The sequence below is a fragment of the Dreissena polymorpha genome, chromosome 5, assembly GCF_020536995.1.
Source record: "Dreissena polymorpha isolate Duluth1 chromosome 5, UMN_Dpol_1.0, whole genome shotgun sequence".
Lineage (NCBI taxonomy): Eukaryota > Metazoa > Mollusca > Bivalvia > Myida > Dreissenidae > Dreissena > Dreissena polymorpha.
The window spans coordinates 119,740,940-119,764,992 of record NC_068359.1 but is presented as its reverse complement, the minus strand read 5'-3'; the positions used below and the strand labels follow the sequence as shown (position 1 = coordinate 119,764,992).

Below are 24,053 nucleotides of genomic sequence, written 5' to 3'. Positions count from 1 at the left end.
CATTGAAATAAAACGTCACAACCATTGTTCTCTCTATTTGTAAAACCAAAATCATAACGCTTAGGTAGCAGATGTGCATGCATACGATTATTTAAATTTTATTTCAATAAAACGTTGACGAGCAAAAATAGTGAAGTGTAATTGTCTAGACGGGAAACCAGTGTGTAATCATGATTTTTTTCTAAGATTGTAAATAATAAGTTCTACACAAATTTGCGTATTTTTTGTCATAATTAACTTATGTGCATTGTCAGATCTTAGCCTTTTTAAAAAAACACACAATACACCAATATATAAGACCAACATATAGATTATTGTTTAAACATTAAAAACAGCTTTACGGTATAGTTTCAAAATATTATTGTTATTACTGTTGCGCTACTGTTATTAGCAGATATGCTTAAAACTTATTCGTGTAGACTCCTAAAACATATATGACAACGTTAAAGAAGTTATGCGTCTTTCCTGAGCCTTACTATGAAGAGAGATTACATGGTTGGTGCCGAGATGGAAAAGTTTATCCGGTTCGGCTCGAAAAAGAAAATAGGGCTCGCTTTGTATTCGATTTATCCTGCATCATTTTAAATGATGTCTTTAACACATTTGATCAAAGACAAACGATTTATTGACATAACAGAATAATTATTCAAGTCGGACCTCAAGACAGGATAAATACACATGCGAGAGCCGGAACACATATGACATATGTACTGTTTGTTTTTAAGTCAGAGCAGGGTGGTATTAATATAATGGGTGTACAAACTCTAGTCTTCACTTTAAAACTACTTAAAAACCATCAGAAATAGTAAAGGCAAATTGCAGATGATAATTGAAGTTACATTGATGATAATGGAAAACATTCCTACTTGTCCTTAGACACTGTTCTAGTTTAGTTCTTGACAGTTACGGCATCAGTGCCTATCCGTTGATGTTAACTGTCAGTCTTTATCATATTGGGAAGCATTTAAATATTGATTCGTAATACAATGTTTAATTTTGACAATTATAATATTTAAGGTAAAACATATAAAAGGAAAACAGACAACTTTTCCACTGAGCAATTATCATTAAACAGTACCAAGTCAGCATGTGTAACTTAAAGACGGCCGAGTGGATTTTGGTATATTTTCCAATTTTTGTTATGTCTCTAAAAAAAAGTGAGTATGAGTCAAAATGTGATGGTATTAAAGTCAGATGTGCAAAAAATCGATCAAGAATGCCCAAAGTCAGTACACAGATAGGGCTTTTCAATATCTGTCCATGGACAGATTTGATCTAAATTTAAACACGCGCGAGTCACATGTTAAACCCCGTGACCATTGCATCAATGTTTACAACGCCATTTGAATGATAAATACTCATGTCATTACCAGTTTTAAAGGGATCTTTTCACGCTTTGAAAAATTGACAAAATTGAAAAAAGTTGTTTCAGATTCGCAAATTTTCGTTTTAGTTATGATATTTGTGAGGATCCAGTAATACTGAACATTTACCATTATCATATAATAGCCATTATATGCATCTTTTGACGATTTGAAAACCTAAAAAGTATAAAGCGTTGCAACGCGAAACGATTGAATAATTTGGAGAGTTCTGTTTTTGTCGTTAAATTTTGTGAAACAACGAAGATTGCTTATATGAGGTATAAAATACATCAAGTATGTGTACTCGGCGGAATAGCTCAGTAGGCTAAACCGTTTTTACTTCAGGACTCTGGCATGACTCCAGGGGTCACTGGTTCGAAACCTGCTCCGGGCAATGTTCTTTTCCTTTTTTAAATTTTATTCTTGATTTTTTACTGAAGCTTTTACGATCCAATGTTTACATTTATCAATATAAAGCATTTAATGAATAAGTTAAAAAATGCCAAAATCTGTGAAAAGGCCCCTTTAATATATGCTGCCTTACACACGATATTTCGTTTAAATCATGTTCACATTATGTTGCTTAATAGTGACGATATAATTCGTAAATACACTCCGTCTGCTTTTTGTCTACAATTACAATATTCGTAAAACCCGCACCAGTAATATCGACCGCTTGTTTTCACGTACATAGTTTAAATTTCAGCTTTAAATCTCTAACGATACCCTTTTTATCGTCTGCTATGCTTTATTTTTACCTTGTCAATATTAAATGCCCGTTAACGTTTAATTCATGGGCGCAGCCATCTTTATTTGTACATGTAATTGACTTTATAACTTTAAGCCCATGTATAGTTTGTCGTGTATGTACAGTATTAATTTATTTTTATTTTTGAAAACACGCAGCCATGTTTATTTCGTGTTATATCGTATATGTTATAAGGGTAGATAACTTGCTAGTGTACAGGATAAAGCTTAAAATATGTCTTTAAACGTACCAAGTAATAACATTAATGGATTTAGATCCAAACACAAACACACTTGAAATGCGCGGAAGTAGACACCACGTGCAATTGGCGCTCACGTGACCCAAAGCGTGCAAACGTCAAATATTTATAATAGTCTTGCGGATTCCGTTATGTACATGCTTAGGTCTCGTATTTGTGATGCTTTTGTCATTTTTTGCACACATTTTGCAAAAATCAGTGTGAAGAATTAAGCTTTCGAATGTATCTAACGAATACTAATCAATTCTGGTCAGTTGAGATAACCGAATTGTTGTGAGAAATATCAACTCGGTAGGCTTTAAAGGAACGTTAATTCTACATCTACTTCGTTTTTCCTACAGTCAATTGCTGACAATTACAGGATGGCCTATTATAGGTTGATATGGACACAATCGAGTCCGTTTCCTGAGAAGAACCAGTACTTGATGTCTAAGGAGGAGAAAATGAGAACCCTCCCCTAGCAGGGAGCGAACCCACACACACCCGACCGCTAGGCAGACACCTCATCCACTTACACCGCCGCGACATTACGCATGTAATTATGCACGTTTTATCTAAGTACAAATACACCGATACGAATTCATATCAGCCGTGCAGTGATTTGGAGATTTTTGTAAATTGAAAGTGAATATAACGACTTAAAACATATATTTGGAATCTTACGAAAATAAATGATAAATCATGTGTTTTTAATTACGCCTCTCGGATCTGTATTTAGTGTTAAAATCAATCTTTGGAATATGACAGTTATGTGAAATTAACATTTATCAGCTTTAAATTCATATGAATATAATCCAATGTTTGACTCAATATATAAGTAACAATACATTTCTGTAAAATACAACCATGCATATTTAAGAAATTTAACTCGTATTTCAATTGTTTTTGTCGTATTAACAAACACCGAATTTTGTTAATGCATTGGGAATTTATCAAGAGTGCAACACGTTCGTTTTACGCATTCAAAATTAATGCCTGGGAATATTGACCGCCTCGTTTTTGTCCATAGTATACAGGAGACTTCCATCGATAATGACGTCATTGCTTGACAAAATGACGGCATCATACCAGCAAAATTCTTCGGTTAAACTCTTTTACAATGTAAATGTACGGTTAAAAAAGGCATAAAATGAAAAGAAAAATTGTCGGATTCGTTGGAAGGACATACTGAATTGAAAAATAGGTTGGGGACGTGGGTGGATAATTGTTATCCGGCTCGTCGGAGGATCTTATCGGGTGAGCCGAATGCGAAACCGATAAATGCCTCATACTTGCTAGATAACAAATCTCCATCCTTGTTACCAACCTATTATTGTCTTTTTTTATTTGTTACTTTATTTTCGACATACTGTGCAAACGATAAGTAGATTTTGAGTGTTAATGGGCTTTTAAAAGGGTCTGAAAAATAAAAAATGCATAAATCCCGCTTTAACAATAATAAGAGTATATGTCTATACGTAATACATTTTCTTATAACAGCTCCGTTCAAAAGAACGACTATGAAGTATAAACGAAAACTTAAACAACTGAAACATTTTTTTCCTACAAAATGCTTTAAAAATCGAACTGTTAAGAGGGCAAACACGTCATTTAATTTAAATGGATAAGAATAAAGTGGCAAACAACGATTACATGTATAACATACTATTTAAGATAATCAAATTGTATCCGCAATTGATTTTAATATTTTTGGCTTGTTTTTATAATACCCGCACCTCGTAAAATATAATTATTTGTGCATACTTTGATAATAATAGATGTAGTTTTTACATTGAAAACAAAAGCGCGTTTAAGTATTAATTGATGCGAATACTATGGATTTGTAAAAATAATGCACATGAAATAAGTTTAAATAAATAAACATAAAACTTTATTCCGCAATTCTGATCCAATGAGAAAATCAAAGAAACAGTAAGGTCAAAATAAAAGCGGCGGATATTCAATTAACCGTTATCAGTAAGTCAATGACCGCTAGACAAAATCGTGGACAGTGGACAGTTCGTATATTGCACGGAAGCCCTACCAGAAATGACATTGATTTTCGGTATTTGTCAAAAACACATGTCACAGCCATCTTAAGCGTTTACAAAAATAGCTGTACCATTTCTATATCACCTCAAGTACAATCAAGCAGAGCTACTCAGGTCGTTGACCTTTACTGTTCAGACATGTATCATTGAAGTCTTAACAAGAAGTTTGATACTTAAAAACCAATAAACGCTCAAAATCAACGAATATTTCGTACAGTATTTCGAAAAAATACACGTGTATTATAAACTAACACATGTCCTTGACAAATATATTGTCGTTTATTGCCAAACAGATGAATGAAAATATGCATACTATACTATGTTAATTACAAATCTAGATAGTGCTTAACTGTTCTAGCTCGTTTATTTGTCTCCGCTGTAAATAAATTATATACTTTTTATTGCAAACATTTACGGTATTTTGGCAAGGAATTAGTTGTTTTATCTAAATATCCACAAACTAAAAGAACAACCTACTTCCCAATTAAATAAGATTATTTATGACGTACCTAATCAAAATATATTTAATGGTAAGTTGCTAACCATTTAATAGCCGAACACGTTTATGTTCGTATTTTAGTCTAATTTAAATTCAGAAATGGACACACAACTTACAGTTACACTGTTTGATATATTTTTGTTAAAACGGACGAAAAGTAACAATGGCGGAATCAACGTATGACAACTGTTAATGCAAAAGAACATTTATATAACGATTCGCAATAACTTGACGAATAGTCCGCCATCGGTAATTCAATGGCACCAACAACCTGTTACAAACCTCAAGAAACACGTATTTACATATTTGTGTGGCTAAGCTTTCACATGATTGAAGTTAATGTGTGCACTGTTATAGTGTACGTAAACATGGACACAATGTTTTAATATCCGCAAAATTTGATCCGTCATAAACATGCATCCTCTATATAAACAAATGAATTTGATGGTGAGAAACCCGAATGGAGTGTTGACCATTCACATTGTTGGAATTAAGCTGAAGCTTCAGCTGCGACGGAGGAAAATAAACCTAGTTACAACACAATGTCTTTTAAATCGAAACAATAACATACATAACACTCACATAATAAAATATATTTAAAATAGAAAACGCATACAAACTCAATCTAACTATGACGACCGTCTTTGAATGGTCCATCTCAAATCTGATTCTAATCTCTAATCTAATTCCTTCTAATTCCTTATGTATCTATTATATCGAACTCTGCAACAAATAAAGACTTAATAGATACAGCAGGGGTAAAATAAGCGAAATCTAGGCGTTAACTCTTATTTATGGCGCACCAAAGGAATCGAAACTTGTACTTCTGCTGCAGCAGACACAAATGCTGCTCGAGCAGCATTTAAGTGCAGCTCGAGCAGCAAATTACTGCTTGAGCAGCATATTTGCTGCTCGAGCAGTATCTAGATGCTGCTCGAACAGCAAAATTCCTGCCCGAGCAGCAATTTTTTTTTTGCTGCAGCAGAAAAATCCTGCTCGACCAGCATTTATTTTATGAATAAGCCCTTGAACTCAGCCATTTAAATTTGAGCTTACACACGGACGACATAAGCTACCTCTACGGAAACGAAATAGACCTGACAATAACTTCAGAAAAACTGCAACAAACACATAATATAATATGTGTTTAAATCAATTATTATAAAATTGTCATCCTTTTTTCGTAGTTGTTCATAAAATAAAAATAAGCTTTAAAATCTATAAGTCATGTAGGAACATTTGGTTGATCAATTGCTCCAACGTTACATGATTGATGCCAATGTGCAATATCATTCTGATTGGCTGATGCCATAGTCTAAAAATAAATGCTGGTCTAGATGCTGCTCGATCGGCAATTTGTTGCTCGAGCAGCATTTTATTCTGCTGCAGCAGAAGTTAAAATTTCGACCCCTTTGGTGCGCCATACTTATTCGTGGTCGGACGACGATTTCAGACATTTTTCAACTCAAGTAAAAACAAACGGGATTGCTAAATACGGATTTCATCTCTGTTGTATTGGCAATTATTTCGGTTTAATGCGTGTTTTCCTCGTCGGTGAGAATGTTTTTAAAACCTCATACAGAAACGCTATGTAACTATTTCTGAATATTCGTTTACTGAATAAGGCCTGTGGCCGAAACATTTAAAAGAGTGACTGTATGAAGTTTTAATAATTTCCTCCCTCTGGAGATGCAATACATAGAGTTTTTAAAACACATTACACATTTACTTAACAGCACTTAACTGTAATGTTACAGCTTGTTGCATTTTCGATTACGAATGACAGTTGGTTTAATGCGATTTAAAGTGAACACAACACGTGCGAGGGAGAGAGAGAGAGAGACAGACAGACAGACAGACAGACAGACAGACAGACAGACAGACAGACAGACAGACAGGACAGACAGACAGACAGAACAGACAGAAAGACAGACAGACAACAGACAGACAGACAGACAGACGACAAACAGACAGACAGACAGACACACAGACAGACAAGACAGACAGACAGACAACACAGAAAGAGAAGAGAGAGAACGAGAGAGAGAGAGAGAGAGAGAGAGAAGAGAAGAGAGGAGATATAGAGAGTGAGAGATAGAGAGAGAGAGGAGAGAGAGGAAGAGAGAGAGTAAGAAGAGTAGAGGACTAGAGAGAGAGATAGAGAAGAAGAGATAGACAGAGAGAGTAGAGGCGATAGAGAGAGAGAGAGAGAGATAAGAGAGAGAGACTAGGAAGATGAGAGATAGAGCTGCTCTTGTTAGAGATTCTCCTCTCTCTCTCTGCTGTCTGTCCGTTCTTTCTTTAGGAGGTAGCTTCCTAGATCTCGCGGATAGCTCGCTCAGCTCTCTCTCTCTCTCTGCTCTCTCTCGCTCTCTCTCGCTCGCGCTCTCTCGCTCTCGCTCCTCGCTCTCTCTCCTCTCTCTCTCTCTCTCTCTCTCTCTCGCTCTCTCTCTCTCTCTCTCTCCGTCTCTCTCCTCTCTCATCTCGATAGAGATAGAGCAGCATAAATGCTAGAGCGGAGAAACAGATGCTTGATCGAGCAGTTGAATGAGTGACAGTTGGTTTAATGCGATTTAAAGTGAACACAACACGTGCTAGGGGAGAGAGAGAGAGAGAAACAGACAGACAGTCAGACAGACAGACAGACACACAGACAGACAGACAGACACAGAGAGAGAGAGAGAGCGAGCGAGAGAAACAGAGAGCAGCTATTGACAAAGATAATCGCAACCAATATATTCATTTTCATTTTGAGATGAAATAATACAAGTCGTTGGTCCGGTATTGTTTTTTAACAGTAATCAATTTAAAATTCAATAGTCTCAAAAGCTGCATCATACAATTTCACTGTTTTATACTAACTGATATATTGTTCTAAAAATATGAAATGTATTGGTATAATATAAAATTAATGGTCAATATGTTTACCACTTGAGAGCTTTTAACATCTTAACATCTTTTGTTCCTATTAACATTTTTTGTGTGTCAGCAAATTGCATCCGTATTCAATAACTTAATAATGAATAGACTTAAAGACGATAATATATAACGAAATCAAACTAAATGAATTGATAGTATGCAATATTCGAAACATTTTATCTTCGTTAAGCATATTTTTGTTAAGCCGATACTTCTTGCTCGGTATTGATTGAGACATAAACTCATAACAAATTTTAAATAATCCACTTGGTCCCCTAGGAAACACAACACATTATTATCGAGACACAGATTAGGCAGAATTGTAATCACGCAATCTAGTTTGTAGATATTGATCAGAAAGGACAGAGGTATCTTGCTGCAACTGGGAATATAACGCTTATCACATAACAATGTGATGTAGATGTCGGCGATCGTATAGTTATTGCAAATGTACTTGAAAGAAACGTAATTCAATCCAGGTTCGACCTATTTATTTGTACGTTAAAGCGACAATAACAACAACAATAGTAGTGACGTCTATAATGACGTTACAGTTCGCGCAGTGGACGTCATGCGACGTCGCGCCAAATTACGACATTCTCGGGGCCGCGCAAAGAAAGCAAAGTGAATACTTACATAATATTAACATAACATAAACACTATTTTATAATACATAGCAATGTTGATTAGAAATTACACCACACTATTCAATGTCTATCGTATTACACTATTTTCACTGAGTATTGTTTGTCAACTCGCTCACTTCGAGTGGATATAGTTTTGTTATAGGTCTATTTGTGGACAGACCATTGCTTGTGCGCACACGTGCAGCGCGAATAAGTCCATCATTTCCGGTCAACACGTCAGTCACTACAGCTTTTTTCCAATCACATCTCGATGTCTCGTCATGTATCTGGACGACATCACCGACCCGAATCGTCTGGGCGTTGGTTCCGGATACACGATGTCGCTCACGAAGGGCTGTCAGGTACTCTTTCTTCCAGCGACCCCAGAACTGCTGGATGATGTGCGCTCTCTTCTTAGCCATAGCGTTTATAGTGTCATGGCTCGCTGGTGTCCATAGTCCATCAGTGACGCAAGAAGTCTCACCATGCGAAAGTGACGTAATGCGACGACCGTAAAGTAGATGTGTCAGGCGTCAAAGGAACCGGATCATCGATTGCGGAAGACGTGTGTGACAAAGGACGATCATTAATGACAGCCTCGATTTCCGTAATGATCGTCTGTAATAACTCGAGGTTGATGTAGGCACGTCCGAGTATCTTCTTTAGGGTTGTCTTAGTAAGTCAAATAAGACGCTCCCACCACCCACCGTATCAAGGGGCTCTCTGGGGAATGAATCGCCATTCGACTCCTAGGTTGCTCAGTGTGTCTTGAACTGAGGTTGAATATCTTAGATTCATAAGCTCTCTAGAAGCTGCGATGGATGTTGTGGCGTTGTCAGAAATCATAATTTTAGGCAAAGACTTCCGAGTTGTAAATCTTCTAAACGCTTGAAGAAATGATTCTGTTGACAGACTGGTATCAACTTCTAGGTGAACAGCCCTCGTTGCAGCACATGTAAACAGACATATGTAGGCCTTCATGTCACTTCCGGTTGTCTGTTTAATGTGAAGAGCGCCAGTGAAATCCACTCCTGTTACTGTAAATGGCGCAGAATCTTGAACTCTTGCCTTCGGTAATGGGGGTGGGTCTGGGGCCACATATGGTCTCCCGGAAACGCGGCGGCATGTGACGCACTGGCGAAGGGTGGCTTGTACGCATTGACGGATCGCGGGAACCCAGAACTTCTGTCGTAAATGGGTTACTGTAGCATTCACTCCTGCATGAAGATGGCGGGCGTGTGTTTCCTGGATTATGAGTCGAGTGAGCACGTGCTTCTTAGGCAACAGGAACGGAAATTTGGCGTCTTTGTCAACTGGCGCATTGTGTATTCTCCCTCGACATCGAAGAATCCCACGATCATCCAGAAATAATCTGAGTTGTTTTACTAGTAGTAATTTACTTTGTCCGGAATGTAAGCTAGTAATTTCATTTCGAAACTCCATTTGTTGACAATGCTTATCAATAGAGTTTCAGCCTTGTATACATTCTGTACTGACAAACCACTGCATGCGTTCTGTTCAAGTTCTCGTCTACATCTTGCTACGAACTTCAGTACAAATGCTGTCACACGAAGTAACCTTTTGTATGAACTGTATCTCGTTATGTCAATCACATTCAAAATATTTGAGTTCAAGATTTCACTTCTTTGTTGCGTTGGCATAGGCTCGTTCATTACTGTGTTAACATGCGAATTGCTGGGAATCCATGTCGGCCAACGACCTCTGTCATTAAGCCATCGAGGACCGTCTTGCCACAACCTGTTGTGTAAAAGGTTTTCAGAACATATCCCGCGTGTTAAGAGGTCAGCAGGGTTGTCTTTCGTAGGGCAATATCTCGTTCATAAAATTTAGTCAGTTGTTTAGTTTTCACACACTCGATTTGCGACAAATCGTTTCAGCACCTTTGTACTTGATAACCATTGAAGAACAATTTGGCTATCAGACCAGTACGTTATCTTGTCCGCCATAATTGCCTGCTGAATATGTGCAGCTAACCTTGCCCCTACTAAGGCAGCCATTAGTTCCAATTGTGGTAATGTCAACGATTTCAGCGGTGAAACCCGGTTTTTCGCCATCACTAGGCATGTACCTGTCCCATTCGATACGTATGTTGCCGCACCATATGACTTCATGGTAGCGTCAATGAACACATGAAGCTCTTTTGGTGACTTCGTTTCTTTGCCATCATCCGTGCTGGATAGGAACTGGCGTTTGACTGTCATCTCCGTTGCTGTGTTGAGATCAGCAACAATGTTGGACCACGATGTTTGAATAGCAGATGGCAGAGGCGTCTCCCAATCATAGTTTCCTTTCCAAATATCCTACAGCATATTCTTAGCCCTCACTGTAACAGGACTGAGTAGGCCAAGAGGATCGTAGATCTGAGACGTAAACTTCAGTATCATTCTTTTTGTGACCTCAGGTACTTCAGGAATGTTCCTTATGATAAACTGCATTGTATCACTTTCCGTCTTCCACCGTAGACCGAGAACCTTGGTGACGTCTTCTTCATCTAGGACGTTTTCCCGTAAAGCTACTTTCTGAAGTGCTTCGCTGTTTGACGACCACGATCTAAAGTTCATGCCAGCTTTTGACATCAACGTTCTAGATTCATGAAAATACTTCAACACTTCCGTTTCAGACTCAAAACTCGAAATGACGTTATCGACGTAAAGATCACGCTCAATCATGTTTACAGCGTTACAGTCTTTGTTCTGGCGTAGGTGCTTTAAAAGTGTGGCGTTCAAAATGAAAGGTGAACAGGACGCGCCGAACAACACAGCTTTGAAGCGATACACTACGACTTTATCCTGTGTATCGTAAGGATCTTCGAACCAAAGAAATCTGGTCATGTCTCGGTAATATTCGTGGAGGCCGACGTGCAAAAATGCCTTTTCTATATCTGTAGTAACGGCATACTTTTGCATTCGAAATCGTACACGCAGCGTTGTCAAGTCATTCAGTTGAGGCGGGGTTGACTCCAAGCAATCATTTAGACTAGGGTGACTTGCCGACTTTCGGCAGCTACAGTCATAGACTACACGAACAGGGGTTGTAGATGAGTCTTTCCGTACTGGATGGTGTGGAATGTAGTGGACTGTTTGAGACGGTGACTCCTTATCGACATAAACTTTCTCTATAAAACCACGTCTTTCCTGTTCCTTGATAACTTAATGATACTGTTGAAGCATTGTTGGTTCACGACGGAGTCTATGAATAGTGCCCATTGTCCGCTTTAGGGCAATTTCAAAGTTCGTGGGTAATGGTGCGTGGTCTTGTTTCCATGGTAATTTGACTTCATAACGTCCGTCACGAAATGCAATGCACTTGTCTTGGTACTCTTGTATGTAGTCCAGCTCTTTCTGGTCCTGACCATCTGACGTGACACCCATGCTTTCAAGTTTCCAAAATCGCTCAAGTATTGAGTCGTTCGGCGGGCGGGTTGCGATCACGTTCATCATGTGACTCTTGCCTGTGGTTTTTGGATGTAGTCCCCGTATGAACAGGACCCGACAGTAGGTAGCCTAGCTTTGAATTCACAGCTGTAGGACCGTTCCCGCAAATAACAGTGTCTTCAACCAAGTCCCAGTAGTGGTCTGCGCCAATAAGAACGGCAATGTCTAGCATTGAATCGACTGAGACTTGTTGGGCTAATTTCAACCGTCGGAGATAGGGAAATGTTGCTGCAACTGACACGTGGCTTGTGTCAATGGGTTTCGCTATCGTTGGAACAACCAGGACGCTCAATGGGATCATTCCGTTGTCGTCTGTTTTCACGTAAATTGTACTGCGATCAACGTGTTGGACTCTCGTTGTGATTCCACCGAATGACGCAATGTTCATCATTTCAATACCATCAACCGGAAGTTGTAGTTGGTCTGCCAGCTGCTGCGTAATAAAAGACTTCTGGGAGCCCTCGTCGAAGAGGATAGCTGCATCGACGGACCGTCTCCTTGATACCTACAGTAGCTATTGCCGTCTTTAGAAGAACACCAGAGTGTGGGTATTTCATAGAAGAGTGGAAAACAGTAGCTTCCGGTCTCAAAGACGATGTTTCCGGTGTGCTTTCATGTCTAGTTTTGTCATCGCTGCTGGCGTTGCAGATACTCGTGTGGTGTTTGCGGTGACACTGCTGACAACGACCACGCGATCTGCAAAGTGAAACTTGATGCTTACCTAGAAAATTGTAACACAGCTTGTCCTTTTTGACTACGCTTATTCGCTCGGAAGGGCTGCAATATTTCGAACATTCTGTGGGTTTGTGTTTCTCGTGACAGAATGGACAAGAAAATGTTTGTTTCTTCACATGCAAGGATTCGCTCTTGTCGAATTTAGCCTTCTTAGTGTGGTTCGTCTCTGCGTAGAATGACGCAGTTTTCATGAACTTGGCGACTTCCGGATACGATGCACTTCCGGCTTCCATGACGTCGAGCTCTCTGTAGATAGCGCGGCGGAGGTCACACAGCTTCCAGTTAGTATCTACTCGTTCTCGGGCCAGGTTTCGCTTAATGTCTGCCGGTAGCTTCTCTAATATAACCGGAACATGCAGATCGCCATACGTGTCCTGCTGTTGGCCGATGGATTCCAAGTTCCGGATGTATGTCTCCATTTTGTCATAAAAACTTCGAACACTCTGCAGGTTGTAGAGAGGAGCCGGTAATTGAAGCAGTGCCTGCATAATTGCGTGGGTGATTTTTTGTTGCTGTCCATATCGTTCTTTCAGCAGTGCAATAGCCCGTTTGTAATTAGCGTTTGTCAAAGCGAAACCATCAATAGTTCTAGACGCGTCGCATTCCAACAGAGATTTCAGGTAGCTAAACTTCTGAATGTCCGATAGATTTGTATTTAAATGCACAGTTGTTTCAAACGAGTCCCAAAATGTTTGCCATTGTAAAATATCACCATTAAATGTAGGCAGAGAGAGTTTCGGAAGTCGGTGGTACTGTGAAGAGTTGGAAACATACGAAATATCACTTAGAGTTTGGCTGTTGTTCTGTAGGTTTAGTTGTGCATGTTTCTCACTGATGGGTTCCGCGGAGTGGGCGCTTAGTGTGTGAACCGAAAGTTCGGATCGCGGCATTGTAACGAAACTTGAAGATTGGAGGCCGCCCTCTTTCTCACTTTGTACCGTGCGCAACGTGCGAAGTTTGATGTCGATTTCCAACATGTACGCGTCGGTGGCTAATTATTCCTCTTCAATGCCTTCTGTATCCAATTTTGACAATATGTCCTCGTTGAGCAACGAAACTTGCGTGATTTTCTTCTCCAGAGCGTCGAGTGTGGCAATAAATTCCATGAGCGATAGCGTATAGGCGTCTGCCAGAGTGTCCAAATATCGCTGAATAACCCGTTTATTGCCATCTCGGAGCGTTTGTAGTTTTTGCAAATTCATACTCGTATTCTTTTATCTCACGGCACCAATGTCGGCGATCGTATAGTTATTGCAAATGTACTTAAAAGAAACGTAATTCAATCCAGGTTCGACCTATTCATTTGTACGCTAAAGCAACAATAACAACAACAATAGTAGTGACGTCTATAATGACGCTACAGTTCGCGCAGCGACGTCATGCGACGTCGCGCCAAATTACGACAGTAGAAGCAGAAAAATTGTATGCCGTACACCTAAGTCATCTATTATGGATAATCACTAAAATACTAAACAAAGTCATTAAAAAAACATCATAGTGATCAATAAGGTTGTCATGAGTGCATTATACAATATTAAAAACTTATATATATTTTTCAAACATTTGAAACAAAGTAACATCACAAAAAGTCCACTCTGCTAATCAAAACTGTGTAGGAATTGAAGGCATTAAATATTATTGATCAGATTTACATATTGCATCACTCAAATCCTGTTTCGAGTAATTGAAGTGTAAAATCTGCTTTTTACGAAAAGATGTGAATATTGGCCCGTAGATAATTACGACAACAATCTATATCAGCATTACTGTGGATTGAAAGTAATCATGTAGTGACATTTCCTGACGAAATGCGAGTTCATACTTGATAAAGTATTGTTTTCATCGGATCCAATCTAGCGTTGCAGTGTATTGTTGACATCATTCCTTGTATTGTTTTAAATTAATTTAAGATATAATTGCTGCCTTGACGAATCAATAATTGCTTTCACTCGGTTATCATTTTGGCAAAAATGTGTATATAAACTAAGGTAAGCATATTTATATGTAAACTATCTGTCATATTTACGAACATAAGAATACACAACATGCATTCCTTAACATTTAATTATCACTCAAACAATTATTAAATAAAACATATAATAGTATAACGAAAGTCTACGTTACATCATACCAGAAATACAAGCCGGCGGTGTAGCGTATGAAATAATTATTTAAAGGCAGAAAACCAAAAACATAAACAATCAATTCACATAAGGTGGCCTCATGAGAGAGGTCAGAGTCAAGTAAAGTGTTTTTTTGCAGGTCTAACACAGACAAAAGCAGACCAAACATTGGAAGTGTTTATCTAATCGTAAAACCATATATTTGACAAATCTGATATTTGTACCACCACGCTTTTAAAAGCGTGAGGATATTGTATTGATCTCCGCGTTCTGTCTGTCTGTCCTGGTCACTATCACCTGTTACACTATTAGCACTAGAACCTTAACACTTACACACTTATAGCTATGAGCGTATGTGCGACGGTGCACTATTTGGAGTTTTGATCTGACCCCTGGGTCAAAAGTGATTGTGGTAAAATGGGGTAAAATGATGACATGTTCACTCATTCTACTATCAACATGCGACGCACATGATAATAACTATTGACCCAGGGGTTAGATCAAAATTACAAATAGTGCACCGTTGCAAATATGCTCATAGCTACCATCTGTGTGAGTTTTATGGTTCTAGTGCTTATAGTGTAGGAGAAGCTAGTGGCCGACCACGCAAACCTAAAATGTTGTTTTAATAAAACGTCTTCATTTATTCACCAATTGACTTCAAATTATTACTGAACATCTCTTATCAAAACACGGTCTATCTCGACCATCCATGTCCACATTACCCATCCCAGGGCCATTGATACAGGTAAAGGCAGCTTGGTTCCCAATTTATTTTCGTACCCGTTTTTTTTCCAACCCACATCTGTTTTCGAAACCAATTTTTTTTACCCATTTTTTTTTAACTCCAATTTTCTGGTACACCCACATTGTTTTCCTACCCAAAACTTTTCGTTTTGTTTGCGTACCTAATTTTTTTTCGTACCCAAATTTATTTTCGTACCTATTTTGTTCGTGCCCAAATTTTTTTTTGTACACAATTTTATTTCGTACCCAATTTATTTTGTACCGAATTTTGTTTTCGTACCGACATTTTTTCGTACCCACCTTTTTTCAAACCCATTTTTTGTGTTTACAATTTTTGTTTCGTAACCGAATTTGTTTCGTAACCCAATTGTTTTTGTTCCCCAATTTTTTTCCGTACCCAAACGTTCGTTCGTACCCAAATTTTTTTTTTTTCGAACCATAATTTTATTTTTACGCATAATCTTTTCGTACCCAAAATTTTCGTACCCATTTTTTTTTCATACCGAAAATTTTCTAATCCAATTACACAATTGTGGTGATGTAGGTAAATTAAAATTATATCCATCCTTTTAAAAAGCATCGTGACACATGCATCTATATATATGGATAGATTACTTACCCTGTACTGATGATAACAATCATATCGTCAAGATACACATGGAATGTAACTCAATTAAAAAAATTGTCACTTCTGAAATTATGTTTAAACTTATTCAAGTATTATTCATATTATAAATATATGTACTTTAGTACACAATAAGAATCTTTTTCATCATACATGTATTATGAATGTTCAATGGATTTTAATATATTTTATAACAGATAATGCCTTATATGTATTTTGGACTTTTTTGTCTCTAAAATTTGAGTTTGGGATGCACACAAATAACTTTAAAATTTAGTCTGCCAGTTCTTTATTTATGATCTTAAAGACAACTATACTGACTCCGTGTTGCTCACCTGAAAGAATCATAAAATAAAAACAAATTTTGAAGAATTATGATTTTTATTTTCAAATCAACTTTAAAAACTGTAAATAATGTTGACAGTACTTATTCTAAAAATTGGAGAGCCATGCAGGGGAAGGCTTACTCAAAATGCATTCACCCTGTATTTTAATTGCCTGATTCTGCCATTTTAGTACTTAAACCTTTATTTCTCATAATAACCAAACCTGATTTTTTAAAAGAAATACATGATTGATTTAGATTTGATGTTGGTTAATTGTGTGTGCTCTCTAGCTTATTATTAATTCCATTATATTAATAATTAAACCAACTATGTAAACATTCAATTGGTAGTTACAATCATACACAAATATTTTTATTGATAGAAAGAAAAATTAACAATTGTCTTTATAAATATAGCTTAACCACAAATCAAGCTCATTCTATGCCACAAAATTCAACTATTATTTTAGTTCTGTGTCTGTTACGTCATTTAAATAGTCGAAACAGAAGTTCAGGCGTTCATATTTACAAACAATTGCGAGGTCGGTCAAGTATTTTTAAACGTAACCTTTCCGCCCTTTAACTTTTCTCTCAAATTCTTGTTGACAACTTCATGTTAGAGTTCAAGACCTGATGTTCTGATATCAAATACCCGAGAAACTTTTTAACTTTGCCTGAATCTGAATGGATTATTTCTAACTAAGGGAAAATAACTGCTTCGACATTAAAAAAACAAACGGCTAAACAGATAAGGATAGACGCAACATGCATACTCGCACAAGAATAAGATGTAGATTATAAAATAAATTTATGAATTCTGTTTATTATATGCTTATTAGTCTGAGTTTGAGTTATAACAATACTAACACCATTCATGGAAATTTACATTAAACGCGAATGCTATTTTATAAGGAGTTTAATCAACTAATTATAATACTCTTTTTTAATATACTTTTGGACGGCTTATGGAATCAAAATAGGTGAAATGGTTCAGTCGGTCGGTAGGCTACTAATACAGAATTGATATAAATCAAAAGTAAGTCACATGATTGAGAAAACACGTATATTGAACCATGTTACTTGCTGTACAACTATACCATCGATGCACACTTATAAACTTTATTTAAGATTGGACAGTGTTTCGTTTTAAGCTCTAAAACATAGGTATAATCTGTGTTGGTCATATGAGTCAAAATGTGCTTAAAAGGAAGTCAGTTCCAAAAAGAGGGGTTAAACAAATAGTTTTTGACAATAAATTAGTTATTAGAGATAAAACGGCGTCGGGAAAATGAAATAATCATGGTTTAGTTATATTTTTACCGTACACGTGCGTCAATACTGTGTATTATGAAAGAAAATGATATTTGTACATCCGATTTCTCGAACGTCACGTAAGGAGACAACAAATTTGTGGACGGTTTTCCTTCAATAACTTTTTTTATCCCGACCTCTACGATCTTGAAAAAAAGCCGAGGGAAGCTCAAAAACCGGAGAGCCGAAACGGCGTATTCCTTTAAAATAATTATAAATACAAAGGTGCTTACTGTGTGAAAATATCCTCCCTTTCTTTTGGAAAACACAACAAACGACGCCATCTTTGAATTTTTTGCAACCACTTTCTCACTTAAACGCGGTAAGCCCCCGTATACGCATGACCCCACGATTATGCAGTTTCGATTAATGTTCTTTACAATAATGAAATCATGTACCAGTTTCTGTTTTCCTATTGTAATTGAAAGTGTTGATAAACCTGAAACTTTAGGACTGTCGCCTATTACAGATTGAATATAAAGTGAGTATTTTTCGCATATTTTTACGCGGGAAGATTTGTTTGAATATATTTTCACTCAAAATAGTTATCACTACCTGTGTCGATTATTCCCCTGACTTTAACATTTCCTATTTTAATTAAGCACGAGGTAGGATCTTCTGATATTTTTAACTGTGTGGCCCCTAATTGTTTCCCTTCGGTTGGCCTGCGTCGAAAGGACGTTGCCTATTGCAACGTTTCGCTTTTAGGGTTTCCGTATGAAACTGTTGCGCTAGAGAACTAGTTATTGTCATTGGTTTTGGGCAATCCTTAATAAAATGTAAAATGTTTGGTTGACAGACAATTATGACTTTTGTTCCTGTAATATTCATGCGGACAATCTTTGATAAAATTGTCGGTTGAATGACACGTGTAACATTGGTTCCTAAGCTCATCTAACTCCGTTGTTGTTGATGGACCGCATTAACTGTTCTACAGTTTTTCGCGATGTGTTTTTTTCTCCCACATTTATAACACCTGCGCGTAGGGCATGATCTACCTCCATTGGCTGTGGATCATAACCTTGTAATTCATACCCCCGTGACCTTTCCTCATGTGTATCCGTTTTAATACATTCTGTTCCTTTAGAGCGATGTTAACTGATTCCGTTAGATTACTCGGATTACTCCTTATTAATTTATTTCTCACAGAATCACCGATCAACCCATCGACGAACTGACCCAACAGAATACGTTGCATGGGATCCCTCTCGCCGATTTCACATTCACATGCATCCCTAGCTAAAATTAATAAATGTTCCCCATAATTGGCGACGTTTTATTCTGCGCGTTGCTTAACATCCCTTAATAGTTTTAAAGCGTATTGCGGGTAAGTTATTTCCCCGTACCGCATGTTTAACTCTATTTTTTAAACAATATACAATATACCTAACTTCAGGGTTTGTGGTCAAAAAACGTTTGAAGAATTCACAGAATATGCCTGCATCCTTCTGAAAAACTTTTTTAATTTTCCTGGCCTCATCGACAATTGTAAATCACAAAAAATCTCTCTAGTTCTTATGTCAAATCATGGAATTCTGACGATTTTCTCGAAAATCTTGGTAACTGTGTTAAAGCTGTGTTTGCATATAAAGTGTCCGATAAGTTAATTAAACTTTCAGCCAGTACTTGAAAAGGTGTTTGTTGTCATCCTGTGGCCATCTTTAAATTGTTTTCTTAAAACCGTAACCTTATTTCTTTATCCTAAAATGTAAATGTAAATACTGAACAGCGTAACCTAAATGTGGGTATTAACCAGCTCAACCTTGAATATGAGTGCTTAACAATTTGGCAAGTAAGTCAAAGAACTGAGATTTAAAAAGGTTCTTACCTGACTCCGGCCTGCGTGACAAAATGCCCTTTTCAGCTGTGTGCTTCCGGTGAACGTTTCTCAGGAGAACTCCACCGATATGTTCGTAACCTGTAATTATTAAACAATAATTAGATAATAGAAATTAGAACTATTTGTTTATCACTTAACAATTATTAGTAAATCTATAATAATAAACATATAAAATGGTCGTCGCCGCTGTTCGTCGTTGTCGTGGTGGTGTTCTGCTGTTTCCGTCGCCAAAGTTGTTGCTGCTGCTGTTATCGTTGCTGCTGTAAGAGAGTTTGTCAATGTCGTCGCTGCTTTCCTAGCGTGTCGATGAATGTCTGTACAGAATGATTGGTTATTGTTGTTCGTCGTAGAGCCCAACTTGTCGTTCAAATAATGTTCTGTAAGAAAATTAATTTGGTAACTGTTTTTCCGGCCCCTTTTCCGGTGTCGTGATTTGTCTGCAAACTTTTAAGTATCCTGATCACGGCACCAAAAATAGATATACACATGTTGCACTTCTACCCTTATGTGAATATAATAATGTTCTAAGTTTCGCATTGTGTAATTTGATATATTAATAGACTCAAATGTCCCAGATTCGTTTCACTACTCATCAGTTTGCAAGATAATTGAAACAAATCTTTTTTTTCACAATATATCATTTTTTATTGCTGGTTAAATGATCGTATATTATTCTCTTTAAATAATTGAAACAATATAGAAGACAATATAGAAGACAAGAAATGATCAAGATACTCCAATCAAAAATATAGTTCGTCTCAAAAGTAACTGTCCGTCTTTCCTGCACTGTCCCGTGAAACCGTTAAATTGGGATGTTCACTGTGCAAGTTGCTATCAAAATGGCTCGAAGTTTGTTAACAAATACCCCGCTTTTATACTAATTCTTATATAAACTTATATAAACGATCATGCTCTAGAAAACGTGATGGTCTCAGCAAGTAAACAAAACTCTCCATCAACCTCAATCAATCACAATTGTTTTTTCTAGTAGCATTTTTGTTTTTTTTCTAGAAGCATTTTTGTTTCTTAACCCCAGTCAACAGCAGTTCGTGGCCTGTTCAACACCCGTGTGACCGCCAAGAGCACCCCATCGTATGATGGCTCGAGCCCTATATGTATAGATCATCCCATCATATGACATTTCGAATCCTACATGTATGATAGTTCTAATTGAGTTCAGTCAGTTTACTAGGACAAAAGTGTTACAGTCTTGCACGGCATTCAAATAATTCACTGAATATTCAACTTTTAGGTCACGCAATTCTAATGGTAATGCTTTTACGATCGTTGATTTACGGCTGAAAACCATGTGGTTATTTCAAAATTTACAATGTTGCAGACAAGTGTTTTTCCACAATTGAGTATGCAGGTTACTGACTCAGCTGTAAACGTAAGATATACTTTGCTCATTGGTTGTTTGCAAGAATAAATAATGCATATATGAAGAGGGACTTTACCTTCAATCATGTTTAATGTTAATCGTTGTATTGTTTGCACTGTCTTGCACTGTCTTGTAGTGTTTAGGCATTTGGAAAAGACGGGCAAACTATAAATAACCTCCTCATTTTTCTTGCGTTTGATTAGAACAAATGCGATGTCCGAACCTAGTTTCAAAGATGCAAGATATTTTAAACGGATAATATTTTAACGTTACGCATTCAGATATAGCTTAAAGCTGGCTAAGACAGCCTTACTGCATTACGTTTCAGTTTTCTGAAAATACTGCTTCATGCGTTTAGAAATCGTGACTTAACATATTTTAATGAAATCGACAATTGAATAAATCACATGGTGTTCTGTCGATGGCCTTTTAAAAATCCCTTCTTCTTGAAACTATTTCAGAACCTTTCACCATAATAATTTTAGTTTTTGAGCATGATAATGCAATGCGATTTTGTGCACTTTATTAAAATCAATGATAGAAAACTGTCCTGCAAATGCCATATATTTCAATCGTGAACATAATGCAGCATTTTAACTAGTTAAGTATACCACGTGAAGACAAAAATATCAGTTCCTTAGCAAAACGAGTTTCGTCTATAATCATAAATCAGCGTGTATGGGACGGATCTTTTTCCTATAGCTGTAAAGCTATCGCCCAATACATTACATTAGCATGTTCATGTGCGATTGATATTACTACGACATTCAAACGTTGTTCTTTTGCTTGAAGTCATAGATCGACGTTAATTTTTTTAGGAACATGAATAACAATCCATGTTATGTAGACAGGTTATATTAACACCTTACGATGATCATGAACTTGAACTATTTGATTTCGTGTTCTAGAATATTGTTTAAAAGGGATTGAACAGATGCGTGTATTAACAACATTGTATTGTTCTTCATCCATTTGTGTTTCAGGGGTTCTGGTATTGCATCATATAGTAATTTTATAGAAACTTTATAGAAATTACACAGAATGTATATTCCTTGTAATTTCTGTGAAATTTGAAGTACGATGCTATTAGGTTATGCCTTTGTTGTACTTTAATGTGCTATTATTTTCGGGCTTACGGTAGGATTAATAATACCATTCAACTGGTTTGAATTCCCCGATGCATTGCACGAAACCGCTCCAGGCAGGGAATTAACAAGCTAAAACATGAATACAAAGTGCTTCTAAATGAATGTTTACAGTGGTTTTTAAAAGCATTGTCATCGACAATGAAGGCTCGCATTAACATGTCAGAATTGTCAAATAAAAAAAAATCTGTCGGCATTTAGCCATTTCGTTTTATTAGGTGGAATACAATCGCAATCAATCAATTAAAAAAACGCTAGAAATGTTCACTTGGCTTTGATATAATCTTTATTTGTGTATCGATCTTTATCTATATATATCAACGAGTGGAATAATCTTCAAGGACATCTTAGAAAGCATTAAAATATTCATACTTTGCTAATAGCAACGCATATCATAAAAACTTGTTTCAATGATCGCGAAATAATGATAGAATATATCTGTACGTATTGACAATAAAGTCATGAGTGCAACTGTGTTTTAATAGTATACATAAATAAATATGTTAAAGCATTTGTAATTTGATTCTTTAGTTCATTATCTGCGTCGGTTAACCAAACATAATGATTCAAGACAAGCCATATTAAAAATAATTTAGACACTCTTTGCATAAAATTGCATGATACAATTAATTTGTTCTACATGCATATATTGATTGACTCAATCCTTGTCGCAATGACTGATGATTAGAAAAAAATGTTCAAAATGCTTTTCAAAGGACTTGTGGTGTGTTAATTTCAATAATATTGACATACAATTGTAACACAATCGTAAAACATCAGATATTAGCATCGTGGTTAAAAGTAAACATTGCAAAATAAAACAGCAAAACCACATGATCGCTTCAAATATAAGTGCGAGACATGCAGTCAATAATTTAGAACTGTATCGTATATTCACGTTAATAAGAGACAATCCAACACCAGCAAGATAGTTGACGTGATCAAAACATTAAACGCATCAAATATATTCGCTGTTCATAGTGCCCAAATAATTATCCAAAATTTATCACTCAAATTTAACGTGAATAAGGCATTTAATCAAATATACCACTCGTTCCCACTTGTTATATCCACCATTGACGCCGTGGACAAACGTATGAAGTTATTGCAGTGAGCCTCTAGAACGCAGTGCCATCGTGGGGCCACAACGTTAAAACTTTTCTCTGTAATCATCCTTGGCCTTTGTTGACATCACAGTGGTGAGCCTGAATGTCGCTGTGCCATCGCAGGGCCATATTACGACGCTTATACGAATTGCTTCGATAAGGCATCGTCGTGAACTCAAGTAGATGTCTCGGGGGGCCGCGATGGCATGGCGTTGGGAAGCAGTGGCATTGCAGTTGACTTAGACGGCATGGCGATAAACCGCGGTGGCATAGCAGTGGTCCTAAATGGCTTGGCGGTTGGCCGCGGTGGTATGGCGGTGAGCCTCAAAGGCATCGCGGTGGGTCGTGTTTGCTTGGGGTTGGTCCGCGGTTGCATGGCGTTGAGCCGCGGCTGCAAGGTGATGTGCCGCGGTGACATGGTGGTGGGCTCCGTTACCATGGCTGTTGGCCGCTGTAGCATGCCAATGAGACTTGATGGCATGTCGGTGGACCGCGGTGGCATTGCGCTGGAACCCTGTGGCATGGCGGTTGGCCGCGATGGCATGACAATAACTTAAGTTTTTGCAGAGCGTATGCGAGTGTATGGTGTTTAATTAGGAACTATGGAAACCAAATCGGTTTTTTTTTAAATTGAAAGTCTATGTGATAAGTCATTAATTATAGCGCGTCCTATAAACCACTATGTAAAAATTTCCTTTTTTGCTTTCATGCCTTTAATAAACCCACTATTTCAGTTCTGTAACCTCGGAAACATTGCCGATTTTATGTTTACACGCTAGTATTACATGAACAAAAGGCTAATAAAAATGTGAGTA

The 24,053-nt window shown here is 37.3% G+C and overlaps 2 protein-coding genes across 2 annotated transcripts; both read right to left on the bottom strand.

Moving 5' to 3' along the window:
* Positions 1–12,301: 12,301 nt before the first annotated feature.
* On the bottom strand, positions 12,302–13,612 carry LOC127831588 (uncharacterized). Its single transcript, XM_052356566.1, has one exon. The coding sequence runs from the start codon at positions 13,610–13,612 to the stop codon at positions 12,302–12,304; it is 1,311 nt and encodes a 436-aa protein (XP_052212526.1).
* Positions 13,613–23,413: 9,801 nt separating this feature from the next.
* Positions 23,414–23,761, bottom strand: LOC127831587 (mucin-2-like). The gene has a single exon (XM_052356565.1). The coding sequence runs from the start codon at positions 23,759–23,761 to the stop codon at positions 23,414–23,416; it is 348 nt and encodes a 115-aa protein (XP_052212525.1).
* Between the last annotated feature and the right edge of the window lie 292 nt (positions 23,762–24,053).